Source organism: Acomys russatus, chromosome 30 (assembly GCF_903995435.1).
Source record: "Acomys russatus chromosome 30, mAcoRus1.1, whole genome shotgun sequence".
In the NCBI taxonomy this organism is placed as follows: Eukaryota; Metazoa; Chordata; class Mammalia; order Rodentia; family Muridae; genus Acomys; species Acomys russatus.
Window position 1 is genome coordinate 27,931,537 of NC_067166.1, and position 19,276 is coordinate 27,950,812.

The 19,276-nt window shown below is 40.4% G+C and overlaps 1 protein-coding gene across 1 annotated transcript in view; it reads left to right on the forward strand.

Moving 5' to 3' along the window:
* Positions 1–19,276, forward strand: part of Vcan (versican) — a 93,737-nt gene that overhangs the window by 61,414 nt on the left and 13,047 nt on the right. Inside the window, exons 10-12 of the mRNA XM_051172618.1 lie at positions 426–539; positions 6,445–6,603; positions 7,770–7,852. Of these exons, the coding sequence (XP_051028575.1) occupies positions 426–539; positions 6,445–6,603; positions 7,770–7,852 (356 nt within the window). The remainder of the gene's footprint in view (positions 1–425; positions 540–6,444; positions 6,604–7,769; positions 7,853–19,276) is intronic.

Below are 19,276 nucleotides of genomic sequence, written 5' to 3' on the forward strand. Positions count from 1 at the left end.
AACCCATACCCGGCAGGGCTTCACAAGGCGACCTTTGCTCTGTTGTGAACAGCTTAAGCAAGTGAAGCTTCACCCGCTGGGTGCGAGTTCTTTAGTAGTTCTAGGACTCACTGGATTCACCTAGTATCCATGGAAACAAGCAGCATACTCTGGATACTTTTGACACGGCTTTAGAGTTTCCCATTTCAATAAAATAACATTCATGAAAGAAAATTTCAGATAAAAAAAAAAAGAGAGAGAGAGAGAAGGTTTTTTTAGTGTGGGCATAACATTGACCAAAATATTAGACATGATGTACTTATAATAAATTACTTTTTATAAGATCTGAACATCATATTTAGCTTCCATCATGTGTCTTATCTAGCAACCTTCCACTAAATAGAACATTTTTACCCTCTTTGTTCCTGTTCACAATTTTATTGCAGATTTTGACGAATGTCACTCTAACCCTTGTCGGAATGGAGCCACCTGTGTGGATGGCTTTAATACGTTTAGGTGCCTCTGCCTTCCGAGTTACATTGGTGCTCTCTGTGAACAAGGTAAGAACTATTTAGCATTTTTTTTTGTGGTTAACATTAATTATGTTAATCTGGGGCCTTGCTCTATATACTTTATATTGGAAAATTCACAGGTTACATTAGGGTTCCTTGTGCATCAATAGCGATAGAATGGACTTGACTGCATTTGTTTTGCTTATAATTTGGAATTATATGGGCACACTGAGTCAAATTTAAGGACATCTGGTAAAAAAAGAAATACAGTTGTAAGTATTATTTCTGGGCGCACAATAGGCATTTCCCATCTCATGACCTGTATGTCAGGACTAATGAATCCAGTGTTAGTTGCATTTGCCTTATCCCCTTAAGCACTTGAGATTCTGGGGCATATGTTCCTGGCCAGGCCAGCCATGTCTAGAGGAAGCCTGGATGCCTGGTGCCTTAGCTGTGGCTTGCCACGTGCTTTATGGAGGATGTTGTGCAGTGGCTTCCAGGAAACCATCCTATTAAAGAAGCATCTAGGTTTTCTGAATGAAAGAAAGGCCTGGAATCTCCTACAATCCTTGTAACTTACATTTTATGGCCAAACTAAGAGTATAGTTCAGGTGGTTGGAGATAACACGGCTTACTAACATCATTCCAAAACAGACTGTGTGCTCAGCACTCTGAGCTTTGTAGTGCTGACTCCCTCCACTTACAGACATGCAGTGGTTTGGCGTTGATAAGAGAGCTCAGTTGCAAGCTTCTATTCCATCAAACAAAACGAAATTGTATTAGACACACAGACACATTGGCCTGGCATCTCCCACTTTGTGGCATTAATCCAGATAGATGTTCATGACAATGAAAGCTAGAGCAAAGCCAAAAGTCACTGAAGTTACTGTTCCAGGAGATGGCTGATGGCTACATTTTAAAGATATTTTTTCCTGTTTTTAAAATTGCATTGAATAAGTTAGCTTTAGATTTTAAAAAATTGTTTACTTTATATCTCGAGTATAGCCCTGCCCCTCATTGACTCCCCATCCTGCCTTCCCTCCCTAATCTCCCCTAGTCCTGAGAAAAGGGGAGCCCTTCCTATCATCTGACATCAGCCTATCAAGTTTCATCTGGGCTGCCTGCATCCTCTTTCTCTGAGACCCAGCAAGGCCACCCCACCAGAGGGAAGTGATTAATGAGTGGGCAGCAGAGTCCATGTCAGATGTAGCCCCTATTTATGGGATCCACAAGGAGACTGTTCTGCTTATCTACTAAATCTGAACAGAGCGTCTAGGTCCTCACCTTGCACGGTCCTTGGTTGGTGCATCAGTCTTTGCAGCACCCATCCCCACCCCATGACCCCCAGCCCAGACTTGTTGATTCTCTGCACTCCACCCTGAAGTCTGGCTGTGAGTCTCACCATCTGCTTCTATCCCCTGATGGGTGGAGTCTTTCAGAGGACCTCTATGATAGGCTCCCTTCCTGTTCCTTCTCTTCAACTGCTTCCTGTGTCTATTCTATCTGCCTTTCTGAATGAGAATTATTCATCCTCCCTAGGGCCCTCCTTGTTATTTAGTGATGTTAGGTCTGTTCATTGTAGTATGGTTATCCTGTATTATTTGGCTAATATCCACTTCTCAGTGAGTATGGACCATGAGTGTTTCTGGTATGGCTTAACGTCACTCAGGATGATCGTTTCTAGTTCCATCTATTTGCCTGCAAATTTCAAGATTTCCTTGTTCTTAATAGCTGAGTAGTATTCCATTGTGCAAATGTACCAGAGTTTCTTTATCCATTCTTCAGTTGAGCGGCATCTAGGTTGTTTCTAGATTCTCGCTATTACCAATAAAGTGGCTGTGAACATAGTTGAGCAAATGTCCTTGTATGATGGAGCATCTTTCAGATATATGCCCAGGAGTGGTATAGCTAGGTCTGAGAAAGTGCCAGATTGACTTTCACAGTGGTTGTACAATCTTGTACGCCCACCAGCAATGGAGGAGCGTTCCCCCTTTTCCACATCCTCGCCAGCATGAGCTGTCACTTGAGTTTTCCATCTTTGCCGTTCTGACAGGTGTTCCTGGTCTCGGTGACCCAGTGATGATGCCTTACAGTTTTCCAGATGCACCCTGTCAGCCGACTAACAACTTCTATGCCTTGTGTTAGGAACTAAGGCTTAGAGAAGGCATGTGGTGCATTCAAGGTGACATACGTGAACTGTTCCTGGGCAGCTTAATTCTAAAGCCCAAGGATTTCTAACATCTCACAACTCCCAAAGATACAAGTCTTAATTAAGGAAAGTCTAATGAATTAAGTGGTAGAAGATTCTCAGAAGGGACTTTGGACCTCTTCCCTCTGCTTTGAGAAGAGACAGATTGCTTCATCATTAATGATACCCCCTAACATGTGCATCTGTCTCCTTGTTCAGCAAGTCTAGCCTTTCTCTGTCTTACTGGCTTCCAGCTGTTTTTCCAGCACAGCTGCGCTCTTGTGATTCACAGGAAGGGTTTTTTTCCTCTCTCTCTCTCTCTCTCCTTTTCAGGTTGCCTAAGAACAACTGCCCTCTTCATTAACAGTACCACTGTTGTCTAAACAGCTCTCTGTCCCAAGTTCCCATGACTGGGTCATTGTTCTTCAGGTGACCTTTGCTCTGCATTAGTAACTGCTAGCATCTCCGTGACTCTGAACAGGACATACATTCTGGTGGAATAATCACAAACTCCAGAAAAGGGCATTTTGAGCAGTAGAGAAACAGGCTCACACAGAATGCTGTAAAGCTGGGGATAGAGTTTGCTGGGGCAAGGGATCAAGGTGGGGACACTATCTTAAGGCTTAGCAACTCTATATTAGAGGTGCTGAAAATGTTGTCTACAGATTTTTTTTTTTATGGAGCAGTTTTAAGAGTGACTGGCTTCAGCAGTCAGAAGCAGGAGTTGCTGGGCCTTTGTGTTGTAGCTTTTGCGCTATAAGGACTGTGAGGCATAGGATGCCCATAAGTAATGATGAGTGACTTTTTAAGAAAACATCATCTATGGCAGCCTGTGACAGAGCTCAGAGGTAGAAGAGTTGCCTAGTCTGTACAAAGATCTGGGTTTGATCCAAAGTTGAAAATGGGGGGAAAAGGAAAACTAAACTTACTCCAAAAAGTAAAATGAAAAAAAAAATAAGATTCACATTATTTTTAGATAAAGTTGATAAAACACCAAAAGCAATTCTTAATTCTTCCATGGAAATAATATTCTAGGAGATACTCCTTGGTTATGTAGTCCTCCAATACATCATTGTTGAACTCATGACTAATAGAAACTAAGGTTGTAGAAATGGATTTAGACTTTACAAAAACCCAAGTGCCTTAATTCTATGCAGTGGTCTTCATACATATATTTACAGCTATTGGAAAGCTATGGTTTATCAAGGATTTGTGGGACAGACCTACGATTACACCTACTTGTGAGGTTGAACAGGAGGGTTACACGTTCAAGGAAAATTTGGGCAATTTAATGAGATGCTGTTTTAGAATAAAGACACAGAAAAAAATGTTAAGGCTATAGCTCAATGGTTTAACACTTGCCCATCATTCATGGGGTTCAATTCCTAGCTCCACAATTTTTTAAATGGGACTATTGTTGATTCAAATAGAACAAGTGGAAAGTTTTCCCACTTTGGTATTGATACAAGCATGGCTTCTTAATATCTAGGCCCGTATTCTTAGACTATATGCACTTATTAACTGAGGAAGGTATTTGTCTGTTTTGTTGTGCTATAATGAAACAGATATCTGCTTAATGAAGGAAAGGGGTTTCCTTAATTCTCAATCTTGGAGGCTAAACATTTAAAGCAGGGTAACTTTATGTGTTTGGTTTCTGATGAGGGCTACCTGCCACATTCATGCCATGATGGAGAAGCAGGAAGTAATTTCAAGCAGAAGGGAGCAATCAAAAGAAAGGCAAAGCAGAGACCCAAGAGGGGGCAGACTTGCTGTTCTTATAGACACCTACCCGAAGACTTGAGAAAGCATCACCAACCTCATATAGCTCATCTGCTTCCATGCAGGCTCATCTCCTGTCCCATGACCTCTTGATACCCCAGTACCAGGGACCAGTCTTTAGGACATGGACCCCTGGGAAATAAGCTACATCTAAACTGCGAATAATGACATGGTTGAGAGTTTGAACTTTCTAGTTTTGTTTTTGTTAATGACAACCCATTTTAATGGCAAATAACAGGGGGGAGGGGAAACAAAAGGGACATCAATTAGTTTATGGAAAATAATAAAGTGTGAACAGATTTATTTCCTGATACATTATTCATACATTTGGATCCAAGCATTATCCACATTATCTTAGTATAAATGACAAGTTGTACAGTTAAGGCAAGCTATGCAGCTACAATCTTGCAGTATTGATTTTATTGGGAAAAGTATTCTATGTGTTTTCCAACTCTCTTTCTGCATAAGGAACATCATACATGGAAATCAGCTTCTTCCCTGGCCTTTCCCCCAACTACTGAATTTTTCCAAGCAAATGACTCCCAAAGAAACACTAATATCCAATGGACCAAAGTAGGCTTCATTTGGGGAGTCTGCAGGAAATTTTATATTGGGCCATATAGCTATGTTGTACATCCTTTTCTGTGATGTCCACACAGTATTGTAAGCATCCTTCCAGGGCACATTACCCAAAACAGTAAGTCAGCCTCTGCCTACAACTAAACAACAGCCCTCTCAGAGTAAGCTGGACCCATGGCTGCTTTCAGAGATGAGATACCTCTATTTAATATTGTGGCTGGAAGCACGAAATCTCTCAAAATGAAACTCTCCAAGGATACAAAGAGGAGTCCATTAGACAAAAAGAGTTGGGGGGTTTGAATTCCACTGCAGCTACCAGGGGTAGCATATAAAACAAGCAGTTGAGTTTGGTAGTTTAAAAAAAAAATCTATTAATCGGTAAAATTAGGGGAAAGTAAATGCATTAGGAGATCAGGAAGGTCTCTTTGGTGTCTAAAATTCTGTTAACGCTGCAGTTCTATTTGTTCTTTACTTGTAAGTATTTCAATGCATTTGTGAGATACATTTTGTGAAGACCAAGGTTATTTCAGTAGAAATGGTGTGTACACCTTCACCTGTGAGTGGGTGGCTATAATGGGAGACTGTCATAAAATAGAGTGCATTTACCGTTTAGTGTTGTAAACTGTGGATATATTTGAAAAACATCATTATCCTCATTATCCTATTGGGATATTGGCTATGTTGTGCTTATTGCAAGAGAGAACACACATACTTGGATCTGAGTGACTAGAGTGAGAGAAAGTAGTGAAATTGAAGAAGTTGGTTATTTTGTTTTTAATTAACTCAAAAGCTTGATCTTTTGCACAGAACCTCCCTGTTGTTCCTCTTGAGAAGTAGAAAGCACACATTGCAAATTATGTTCTCAAAGCTGCCTACTCATGATATTTTGTCGTTTCATAAATCGTATATGACAGGGGCCTGTGACCTCCCAGAGAGCTCTCTGGGGGCAAAAAACAGTTCCAGAACTTTTGAAGTCATTGTGCAAATATAGTGTTCATGGCCCTATTAACTGGAGTCTCTTGGTCTTATCATTTGTGAATGGTTTGCTTAGAAAAGTTGCGTTGAAAAGGGGTGAATGGCAAATACTTTCGCAAGTTAAGTTAGCGACTCTACAGCCTGTGAGGATTTTGGATGGTTGCTATGCTGGCTTTGTCTCCTTTTAAAACTGTTTTTAATTAAGGGGATTACAATTAGATAGTGCCTTTTCAGTCCAAAGATATACAACCACTCACTTCACTGGTTCACCATACTATGAAGTCTTAGTCACTGTGACCAAAATAGAGGAATCCCTTACTTCAGGGACATTACATAGATACTGGTCTGGATGTCCTCTCAACACAAGAACTGAAGAACCACGTTCAGATGACGTAGATGAGTTTAATAGATCTTGACCTTGTTTCTTCCCAGACACCGAGACGTGTGATTACGGCTGGCACAAATTCCAAGGGCAATGCTACAAATACTTTGCTCATCGCCGCACATGGGATGCTGCTGAAAGGGAGTGCCGCCTGCAGGGTGCCCACCTCACAAGCATCCTGTCTCACGAGGAGCAAATGTTTGTGAATCGTATGTACCAGATGTGAATTTTTTTTTGAACTTCACTCATTCTTCCCACTCTCTTAGCTAACCCCAAGCCCATTTAAAGTAGTTCTCCTATGTCTTCACTCAGTTTATGAAGTTTCTCACCTTGAACGTTACATCAAATCACCTTTGCTACTACTGTTTGCACTTAAGAAGACCTTCCGATATGGCACTTAGCATGCCAGCAGTGGCAGGTGGAAGACCAGACAGAATTCGGGCTGAAGCATAAGCAATTACTATTTGATATGCCTCCCTCACAGAAAAAGCGATTTCTTATGGCTCAGTAGAGTTCTCATCAACACCATTGACGTTAAGCATAACATTGCTTTGAGGTTCTTTTTATTTATTTCCTGCAAATTAAAATGGAGCTGTGAATAGCACCTTAATCCCAACTCTGTGCATACTGGGTCTCCTCCACTGGTCTCCTGGCTTTATATAGTATGCTGGTAATACCTAGTCCTGGGCCTGCATCCTAATATCCTAATGCAGGAAAGAGGGGCCAGTGGCCTGTTATTTAGCAAGTGGGTAGAACTACTCTGCTCAGAAAGCAGGGTTTGGTGCTCAGCTGACTGTACCCCCAAGATGCCATTCATCCTTCTCAAATATTTTTGTTAATTTATAACCTGCATAGAGTTCATTGAACTTTGTTGCATGATATTTTAGCTAGTGACTCATGGCATGGTAAATACCTTTGAAAAGTAACTACGCAGAACTATTTGGCCTTAATGTTCATCATTTTCAGAAAAGAGATGTATTTTTTTCCCAAGTGAGGCGAGAATGTGTAAACTCCAGTGAATTTCACCGAGCCACTAAATCTTTGCCGGTGGCACAGATAGATTAACAAGATAAGTAAATGCATATTTTCTATTATGAATAAGGATAGAAAAATATTTAGCTACAGTGAAACTGTAGGCAAATGACTGCCTCAGGTATTTTAATATTTTCATAATGCTTGAAATGTGCCTGTTAATTTAATGCCCATCGGGTAGAAGAATAAGGATAAACTAGGAAAGAATTTTTAGGAACAACTAATTAAAAGACCAGAGAAGAGGATGGTATGACTGACTCTGAAAAAAAAAAAAAAAAAAAAAAACTTTTTTTGGACTAGTTCTTTGAAACAGTGGTAAAAACATCTGTCTTATGTCACTTAGGTGTGGGCCATGATTACCAGTGGATAGGCCTCAATGACAAAATGTTTGAACACGACTTCCGTTGGACTGACGGCAGCGCTCTGGTAAGATACTGACGGAGATGACAGCATTTGGGTACTAAGCACTGCTTTTATGTCATAAAGTAAGCAATGGGCTGGCTAGGATTGCTCCTTGAAACAAGGAGGGACTAAAAAATTATTTACAGCTAACATTTCTAGTCATCGGTGCCCTCTTCCAGAACTGTGGCACTGATGAGAGCCGTAGACTGTGAGGAAACGAACAGGCAGACAATGGGAGTTGTGTTGGGTCATCCTTTCAGAGGGCTATCTTGGCCTTTTTAGCTTCAAAGCAAACAGCAAAACAATAAATGTAAGGGAGGCAAATAAGTTTTTCTTCCTGAACAAACGCAATGAAACTGCTACGAAGCATGGCTCACTTTTACATAGAAAAAGGGCTCAATTTTTAATGTAAGGAATTTGCAACATTGTAAATCTCATTCCATTTCAACACTGCTGAATAATCTTTCTTTTTTGCATCTTTTAAAAATTAATTTATTCAGATTACATCTCAATTGTTATCCCACCCCTTGTATCCTCCCGTTCTTCCCTCCCTCCTGCTTGCTTTCACCCTTTTCCCCCCCGCCCCTAGGTCTGTGATCTTGGGGGACCTTCTCCCCCCCACTATACGGTCATAGGCTATCAAGTTTCATCTTGGTAGTGTGTTTTAAGTAATCTTTCTTATTCATTACTTATTTCTGTTTCTTAAAGTAAGAAATATAACCTTGGAAATGTGGAAATGCTGGCTACAAGTCCACTTAAACTGCACGCGTTTTTGCTTTGCTTTGTATGGCTTCGTTTCTTGCTTCGTTCGTTTTAGTTTTTGGGAAGGGGCTCACTACATAGACCAGGATAGCCTGCCGCTCAATACTGTATCACAAACTACAGTACAAAATAGGTTGTGAAATCTGAATGAGTAAAGCTGTTTTGAGTGAAACACAGGATAATCTAGTGTTTTAATACTAGCCAAGTTCTGATTTGCCACCCTGGACTTGCTCCCTGCCACTGTCTTTAACAGCCACTTGGGGGAGAATATTTAAACACTTGGCCAAGGCCTTGCTCATTCCAGGTGTTTTCTAGCTAAATCTCCAGCAGCTGTAGTCCCTGGGCAATCCCTGCGTGTTTCTGAAATGCCGTTAATGTTGAGATCCACTCAGCTGAACAGTACTATTAAGTTCTAAATTGAAAAGGGGGGAAAATGCCATCAATTAATATTTAGGTTTCAGCTCTTGTATGTAAATTACTTAGGTGCTTATATTTCACTCACTACCTGCCAGTCAGCTGGATTCATGTTTGGCAAAAGGTGAGGGTCATTCTGGTATCAGTCCCAAACTCTTCTCTGCCTTTTAAAGCTCTGTCGTGCCCAGGGGTTGTTGTCTGGACGCTGGGGGCTAGGCCTGCCTCTAGATGTCCACTGAGTTCACCTGGAAGGTTGAGTTCTTCTAGAGTCAGAAACCTGTGGATACAAGTCCAGTGCCCAAGCTGAGGACTGTGCCCAGTTTCTTCTGTCTCGTCTCTCCTTGATGTGAATGAGAGCACAATCGCAGGCTCCCTCTCTGTCATCACGATGTATATGACATTAGTATTACCTGTCATTCAAGTCACAAGTGCACTTCCGGAAAGAAAATCTGATTTTCCTGTGATGGAAATATATGATAGGAAAATAACAACAACAGTAATAACAAAAACCTAAAACCTCAGAGAGGGAGGATTTCTTTTGCTCCCTGGTTATAGGCAGTTTTAGCACATTGTAGCAGGGAAGGCATGTCACAATAGTTGATAAGTGACAGGAGCATGACGGGTTCTCACATCACTGCTGCTCAGGAAGAACATAGCTGGATGCAGGGACCAGGCAGTGATCTTAAAGTCCTACTTCTAAACACCCACTCTGCCAACTAGATCCCGCTTCCTAAAGGCTCCGCAAACCACCCAGATAATAGTACTTCTGGCTAGTAAGCCTTCAATCCATGGGCTGGAGAGGGGCATTTCATAACTAGATTGTACCAGTACTAGTTAGAACAGGCATTGAACTTTAATGTTTTCTCTTATCGAATTCTGGTGCAATAAATGGAGTCCTATGAGAGTCTCTAGTTGCGTCTAACTACCACAGTTTTTTTCCTTATCAACACCTCAGAGAGAAGTACAGTTCCTTGTGAGCTGCCATCTCTTTTTGAAATTAAGTTTGATAATTTTATTTTCTTTTTATTTTTTTCCCTTTTTAAAACATTTAATCAAAGCTACACAGAGAAAATCTGGCTTGAAAAACAAAAAGCAAAAAACAAACAAACAAAAAAAAAAAAAAGAAAGAAATTAATCACTTCACAGCCTGATCCCAGCCCCCCTCCCTCCTCTCCTCCCAGTCCCACCCTTCTGTCCCTTGCTCTCCTCCCTCATCTCCTTCTTTTCAGAAAAAGAGAGTCCCCCAGGAGGTACCAACCCAAGCTGGCTATTCAAATCACAACAGGACTAAACATATCCTCTCCCACTGAGGTCAGACAAGGCAGCCCAACTAAGGGAAAGGGATCCAAAGGCAGGCAACAGAGAGCCTCTACTCTCGTTGTTAAGGAACCCACATGATGGCCAAGCTGGACATCTGCTACATATGTGTAGGGAGGTCTAGGTCCAGCCTCTGCATGCTCTTTGCTTGGTGATTCAGTCTCTGTGAGCCCCCATGGGCCTGGGTTAATTGACTCTGTAGGTCTTCTTGTGGTGTCCTTGACCCCTCTGGCTCTCTCAATCCTTACTTCTACTCTTCCATAAAACTCTCAAGCTCAGCCTGTTGTTTAGCTGTGGGTCTCTGCATCTGTTTCCATTAGCTGCTGGATGCTGGATGAAGCCTCTCAGAAGACACTTATGCTAGGCTCCGGTCTACAAGTTAGCAGAGTACCATTAGTAGTGTCAGGGGTTGGCCCTGTCTCATAGGATGGGTCTCAGGTTGGGCCACTCATTGGTTTTCCGTTTTCTCACTCTCTTCTCCATCTTTATCCCTACATTTCTTATAGGTGAAACAAATTTTGGGTCAAAGGTTTTTTGGGTGGATTGGTGTCCCCCTCCCTCTAGTGGAAGTCTCACTTGGCTACACGAAATGGTGACTTCAGACTTCATATCCCCTGCTGCAAGGAGCCTCAACTACAGTCACCCCCATACACTCACAGGACACCCCCCCCATCTCAGAGATGCTTCTGATTTCCATTCTCTGTCCTGGTGTTCCTTCTCCCACCCCCATCCCAGTGTCCCTTCACCTGATATCTATTACTCTCCCCGCCCCCTCTTCCATCCAGTTCTATCTACTTCAGGTGTCTGTTTTATTTCCTCTTCTGAGGGAGCTTCAAGCATCCTCCTTTGAGTCCTCCTTGGCGTCTTTGTGTCCTTGGATTGTAGCATGGTTATCCTGTACGTTATGGCTAATAAAGCTTGCATTGCTCAATCCTGTAAACTACCTTAATATGACAAGATTGGCTTCTCTGGCAACTAAATGGAGCATAAAAAATATCTTAGAGACCATAACTTTTCTGACACATGCATACAGGTGAGCGAGCTTAAGATATCAACATTCTACTATGCCCTGAAGAAAGCAAATCAAATCACTTTTGGTCATGTCTGTTATCTTTTTACTCATTCAATGTTCTTCAACAATTTCACTTAAGTATGCAGTGTTATAGTTCATTTGTATTATGCATACTGTCACTCTTTTCTCTCTTCTCTGTCACCTTCCCTTTTCCCTACAGATACCTTTCCCACATTCGCATCTTTTCGTCTTGTTTTGTGACCCATTGAGTTTAACTAGAGTGGCCTGTGTGACTTCGAGTTTGAATGATACATTGGAGCTGGATATGTTCATCATTTGGGTACAAAACTGAAGACAATGGCTGCATCCTCCCCTGAAACTATCAGTAGCTATCTGAGGTTTATGCATCAGGGAGGATAACGACCTGGAATTCATTTTGGATACCTGTTGAGAGGCCCAGTCTTGAGAAGGCCCAGAGTAGGCAGCCATAGCTGCTGTGACATCATATTTGTGATGGCTGTGCTATGCCCAGAAGATAATATTTTGCAACTGCCTTTCCATCTACTCTCTTTAATGATCTTTCTGCCCCATTTGTGCCCATGAATTTTTAATGTAAGCAGAAGGATCTAGTATAATTAATCTAATTATAACTTCTACATTTGAGATTGTCTCTGAATTCAGTAAATTTGAGAGCATTGCACTCTTTCAAAAGAAAAAAATATCATATCGGGATATTTTCAAGGGAAGACAGAGTAGTGTAACATAAAAACCAGAGAACATCAACTGGAGCTTGAGTCTTAATAATTCACTCATAATCATTAAAGTCTTAGGGCCAAGCCTTTACTAAGACGCTTTGTTTGATGAGGGCAGCAAATGAGTCATGTAAACAAGCAAAGATTATCAAAGGAAACACAAAAGTACATCCAGAACAAACTGATACAGCCTTGGTTTCTTCTTAATCCAGTCTTTGTGTTAAATAAATAAAAACATGCTAAGGAGTGTCCCCTAACTTTGAACATTTGGTAACAGGAGAGCGCAGCTGCCCACTGGCCTGCCTACATTTGACTGATCTCCGGCCCAATTTTTATCTCTTTGGATCCACCCTTTCCTCTGTCCTCTTCCTTTCTGAAGAAAAGAAGACACAGCCTAGGTGTCTCCTGAACACTCTCCTGGTTCTCTGTATATTCCCCATTGCCTTAATAGGTTCCATATGTGTGCAGGCCATTGGCTAAAATAGCTCTCTTTGTTTCACTGTGTTGTCCAAGATTTTCTGCTTTTGAATATGTCCCATATAGTCGTCGAGACTTCATCTGGGAAAACAGTATTTGCTTACACTTGGGGAACATAAATCAACCATGTGTAATTTCAAGGACTTCATTTCTTTATTAGATTGCTTTCTCTTCTTTTCCATTTTCTCACACTTGTTCTAGATCTTAGGAAGTAAAGTGATATCAAAAGAAAAATGACCTTTGCTGCTTACCTGATACCATCTTTTGCTATTCAGTATCCAAGAACAATCCATATAACTCAGGAAAAAGAGTTTAATTTGATCTCAGAGTCAGTGATTTCATTTATTGAAATAATTAGGCTTTGTTTCCAATAAGCTGACAGTGCAGTCATGTCATATTTAACATGATTGTACTTCATAGCTAGACTAATTCAATTCATGTGTTTCTGCTAAATTAGTGATGCTATTTGGCTAAGTCATCAGAATTGCCTGTATTACTAGATTTTGATTAATCCCTATATTTTATTGGCCTCTGTAAGAAGAGATTGCTAATATTGATAAAAAGCCAAATTTTTCTTTATGATACAGTTCAAAAATCTTTCATTATTTATTTGGGGTGTTTGTCCAATGAATTTTACAACTATAGTTCTGAATACAATAGTATCCAACCTTATCTTGTGATTTATATTTCCATCATTATTTTTCTTAACATATTTTAACTTTGTTTCTTGGCTTTTTCCTAGTTGGTGCCCCCCCTTTACCTTTACTATGTCTGAAGGCTCAGAATACCCAGTACTTTATTAGAAACCCTGGCAAATGACATCAGCTATGAATTTCTTTTCTTGTTATCTTACTAACATGTTCAAAGCCACTGTCTTAAATCCTCCAAGTTAAACATGCATGAAAGCCTGAGAATGTGAACAGACTTTTCTTAGCTGACGTTGAGGTTGTTTCTTTGACCAATTGTTAAATAAATAATTAATCTCAAGTGCTGTGATGTATTTCTGGTTCCACTGACAGTAAACTCTCTCTCTCTCTCTCTCTCTCTCTCTCTCTCTCTCTCTCTCTCTCTCTCTCCTGATCAAAATAGTTTTTTTCTTCCCATAATATATCCTGATTACAATTTTCTCTATCTCCAGGTTCCTCCCTATCTCCCCTCTCCCCTCCCACCATTAGAAAACAAACAGGCTTCAATGGGATAATAACAAAGTAAAATATAGTATAAAATGAAAACAAACATATTGGTATAGGAAAAAATGACAAAAGGAAAATAGTGCAAGAGAAGGCACAAGAAATAGCAGAGATCCACTCATTCTCACACTCAGATATCTTATTTGAAAAGGTGTTTTTATTATTTTAAAGATTCATTGACAATGAGACAGGTTAACTCCTGGCAAGACCCAGCCTACCCCAAAGAAGATGATGAGCATCTAAGAATCTCCTTATGGAGAAGGCTTCAAATTTGGCAAACAAGCTGCAGGGTAAAATGTCCTTGTTTCTGCTGCAGACAGAATTCTGCCCCAAAATGGGCAAGCTTGATGCAGGCAGAGTCGAACGCCAAACTCTGCCAAGACAGAGTAAACAACTCCTCAATTGCTCCTGCTTCACAACTATGTCTGTCAGACATATTGGGCCAGAAGGCTGAAGATGATGCTTCAATGTTATAAGGAATTTTGGGTGACTCTTCAGGCAGCAAACCTTCTCTCCATCTTTTCATTTAGGAAGCTGCTAACCTGCACTACTGGAATACTCAGATTATTAATTTTATTCCTTCTCAAATCTCTGATGGGATTGAAGGCCAGATAGTTTAGTTTTACAATTAAGTTTAGTTCTTTAGGGATTAAGATGTTTTTAGGTCTAGACAGATGTTTTAAGTTGATAATGACAAGATATGATAGATATTGATTTACATTCAGAATTTTAGACACACCAAGATAGGAAAGATGTTTTCTTCAAGGCTGCCAAGTACAAATAGGCAAAACATTATGAATGTAACATTTATATAATTCCTGATTGTCTCATGGTTCTTCTTTCTATAAGTAGTTTATTGTGTATATGTGTAATAATACAAATATACATGTAAAAATGAACAAAATAAAAAAATAATACCAGGGGAAAAACACTAAACTGGAAGCTTTGATATATGCCCAAAAAGCTGTAGGTTAAAAAGAGAGAAGAAAAATTGAAATAAAAGAGTGATAAAATAAAATTTAAATAAGAGAGGGGGTCAGAGAGGAGCCTGGCCATGACATGATGAGAAGAGAAATCTCCAAAGATGCGATTGACTTCATTTCCTGTTGGTTGTCTACTGCTGGCCATGCAGCCTTCCCTTAAGAGTAGTTTGTTTCCCTAGCAAAACTTCTTTGGAGAAAACTAAATTTTCATCTGCAAGTGGTTTTCACTTGGAGATAGACACATAAGTCTGTTAAGCAATGCACTGAGAAAAAATATATATATATTTGGAAAATAAAAATAATGCAACCATAGCCCATAACCTGCAGAGACATTTTTAAAGAACAGAGAAAAGGAGTAGGACATGGTGGCCAGCTAAACAGTTACTCTTCTTCTGCAGGAAGGTGGTTACCCTTTTGTAAACACAGAAGGTCCTGTGCTTGGCCTCCTGCATGTCCTGGGCTGTGAGAGAACAGGGAGTGCTAACAAATTCAGGGATGCGGGCAGGGCTTGTCTATATGTTTCTAATCACGAGAAATGGCTGCATAGGCTTTCACAAGAAGTGATCCAAAGTAAGACCCTTATGCATATTGTTTTCTTAATTTAGGTTTGTCAAAGTAATAGGTAGAGATGACTTTACACTTTTTTTTCCATGCAAAAAGATGATAAAGGTTTGAGGTGATCAGTGGACTCAATGTGATCACTTCAGGTTGCTTATATGTACTGAAATATCGCACTATATCATACAACATGCATTGTTGCATGTCAATTATAAAAATATTGGGTCTGGAGAGATGGCTCAGTGGTTAAGAGCGCTGCCTGCTCTTCCAAAGGTCCTGTGTTCAATTCCCAGCAACCGCATGATGGTTCACAACCATCTATAATGTGATCTGATACACTCTTCTGCAGATAAAGCACTCATATGCAATAAATAAATAAAATTTAAAAAATATTTTGAAAATTGGGTTCTCTGACAAAAGGATCTTTAAGCTTGACGATTTCCACTGGGAAGTCTGAGAAGGCTTTCTGTCTGCGTACTCGCGCAAGCTTCATTAGTGATGTGGTTTTAGCTCCAAACCAAATGCCACATCTCTGTGAACAAGTCACACTGCGTGTCAATATTAATTTCATTATGTTCTACTTTGAAGCCTTCATTATATGATCTCCAAACCAAGAAAAACATTCTTCAGCCTTTAACACAATACTCATGAATGGAAGACTGTAGATTCCTTTCTACCAAAGACCACTATATTGTCAGTGAAAAATTTTACGTCTGTTGTGGTTTAATTTGATTTGAATCAACAGCTGTTTCTTCTGAACTTACTCGCAGGAGATTATGAGTCACCACGTAGTTCCAGAACATAAAACTCTTGTATCTACCTTTTGTTCTTGTGGCTCAGATGTCTAATGATGGCTTTAAATCACCGATTTAAATCACTGATGACTTGCTACCGCTGCAAAATTATCTCGTAATTGGCAAGTTTGCCTTGCAGTGAAGAAAACTTAATGAATGCAGGGGTCCCTTTAGCACTGCTGCAGGAAACTTTAGAACCACATGCACATGTTTAGATTGAACTGCTAATTAGTTTAAGGCAGTGGATAACCATGGAGAAAGCAAAGAAAAAGAAGTCGAGTGGTTTGGGCACTTTCTCTGGCATTTGGTTCCTTAGCATTTCATGACTGATGACTTGTGCAAACAATATGGAGCAGAGGGACCCTCGGGCATAGTGCTTTGCATGGATGAAGTGCATGTTGTCCTAGGAGGCTGTGCCTGGAGTGGGGGCTGAGGTGGGGTTGGGGTGGGGGCGGGGGTGGGGGCCGCCTGTCTCAGCGTGTCTGCTGCAGGTGGGAGTAACACACATCCCTTGGGAATGCTGTTGTAATTACCGCTTTGTCAAGTCAGTGAGCTCACAGCATTTCACAAGATTAGTGCTGCGCTCAAGAGTGGCCAGACTGTCTCTTCTGCACAGAATTTTGTCCGCTAGGAAAATAATGGCACATTGCCACTTTCACAGCTAGCACCGGGAGACCACACGTTAATTTTCCTTCCCTTCAGCACATTCAGTTTGGTAAAATCCAACTGCAAGCTTCCAATGGGTAGTGATACACGAACAAATGTCTCTTTCTCTTCGGAAACAAAGCTGCTCTTTTCTTCTTCAGTTGTGGGCTCCACTAAATGATAACAGAAAAACCATAACCTCCCGTAAAACATAAATAAATCAGGACCCAGATGAGTGTGCATGGATTAAAAGCGGGAATATCTACCTTGCAGGAAGGCCTTTGCCTTCCTCAAGTAGAACAGTTAAATGTGACCCCTGCAGACTACAAACACACGTCTATTGTGTCTTAGAATTGTCCAGAATGGAAAGGCATTTGAATGTTACCAAATGTTTTGATTTTTGTAGTAAGAGTGCCCCACAGCTTCTTTCCCCCCTCAGATAACCATTTGCTGGTTATCTGGTTGTTCTGGAAGACTGAAGTTGATATTAGTAGCCAACTCCCTACAAGTGGTGTGTGTGTGTGTGTGTGTGTGTGTGTGTGTGTGTGTGTGTGTGTGTGTGTGTTGTACCTTCCTCTTGTCTCGCAAAAGTGTGTTGTATCTGGAACTTGCTTGTATTCTCTGGAGAGTCTGCTTGCCTTTGGTGGCATGGGCTATCTTTGGGTTTTGTTTGTAGTACTTGGAGTTCAGTCACGTCATAATGGGTCCCAGATGATGGAAGGAGTTTGCACTGAGAGCTTGTAGTATAGGCATGATATTTTCAGAACACAAGTTTTCAGATTCACGCAGCCTGCGTTTCATTGTTGTACATTGATGCATAATTATTTATTGCACCAACTCTAAAGACGTTAGGTGGATCTACTAGACATGACGTTACTTGTGATGAAATTTCACCATCGATCTAAGCCCCTCAGATACTATTAATGGGAACAGGGACATACAAGCTTTTGTAGGTGCTTATCTTAGACTTTTCAGATGCCAGCTGTAGCAGTCAATACGGGTGGTGAAGTCTTACACTCACACAACTGGAAGGACCCGCGACGGATGAGCCTTCAAGTTTTTTTTTTTTTGTTTGTTTTTTTTTGTTTTTTTTTTTAAATTCTCCAGGTGGAGTTAATAATCATAATTGTAAATACTAGTCTGGCAAAGCACTATCATATTGAGCGGTCTATGTCACCACCTAGTGGTCAAATTATGCTTTGTATTTTAAGATGAACATCTCTTGAGTCTGCAGGAATGTTGTTCAGGTTCCCATAGCCTTGCAATGTGTAATATTATAAACCCAGTAGTTAAATGCAAAAAGAGATAATTTGCAAGCACAGCAGCAGGCTAACAGGTACTCCTAAGCTTGATGATGTCCTGGCAGCTAAGGTTAGAATTAGCACCGCCCGTCACTACACAGGCAGTAATGGGATATTTCCTTGGCTGGTGAAGTGTGAGGACTTCTGTGATTTAGTATAAATTTTTTTTCCCTGGTGAATTAAATCATCTGTGTTTAGAGAAGAAGGATAGATGAAGAGCAGTGATCAAAATTTTCACAGAAAATAAATGTAAATTATAGTTGGAAATTTAGTGAATTTCCCCTCCCCCAGATTGTCTTTGGAAAGGCATCAAGATTATTTTTAATCAATAGGGTATGAGTGATATTTAAGCATTTTTAGCACTATCAAAATAGTTCCAAAACATAGTCTTTAATTAGCTACTTCAGGAAATCCAAAGTATGGTGACTTTTAAAGTATAAAACATGATGGTATGTAAGCTGAAGAGTTATAGCTAAAATAATCTGGTTGGATACAGAGGCAGAGCGAGTCCTGGCAGTCACAGAGTCAAGACTTACAATCCAATGGCAGTGATAATCTGAGATACCATCTTGAACTGTCCAGTGTGGGCAGCCAGCATTTACAAAGTGTTCAGTTGGCTTTCAAGTCTGCATAACAGACAGCTCAGACTTCCTATCTTGCAAGGAACAGGTCTGTCTGCTCCTCTGGCTGTTGTGATTCCTCTCTAATATATTTCGTAGGAACTAATATGCTACACAAGTCTGTATAAATAAAGACATCCTCAAATTCTTCCATATACCGTATAGGTGCCAATAAGTACAAGGACTCTCTGACTAGACCCTTGCGCGCGTGTGTGTACATGAGTATTTGTTTCTGTGTGTATATGAAAGAAGGGTACATCTCAAAGCCCATGGCTCCCACACAGATGAAAAAATATTATTTAATGTCTATGACAATTCCTGTTTACATTTTTCCTAGTTGTACTAACTAGGAGCCAGCAGAAAAAAAGGCACCCAAGATCTCTAAAGAAAGGTTGATTCTCACTGTGCTTATTTGACCAAGTTAAATAAGGTGAAGTGTGAAAAGACTGTTAAGGAGGGCTAGCTACTGTTATTTAATAGGTCTCAGTCTTAAGATGATAATAAGAGACTTAAACCAGGTATTTTTCAGAGTTTTCTTTTAGATTGATTTTTTATGTGTATTCATGTTTTGCCTGTATGTATGCATGTATGTGCACCACCTGCATGCCTGGTGCCTTCAGCGT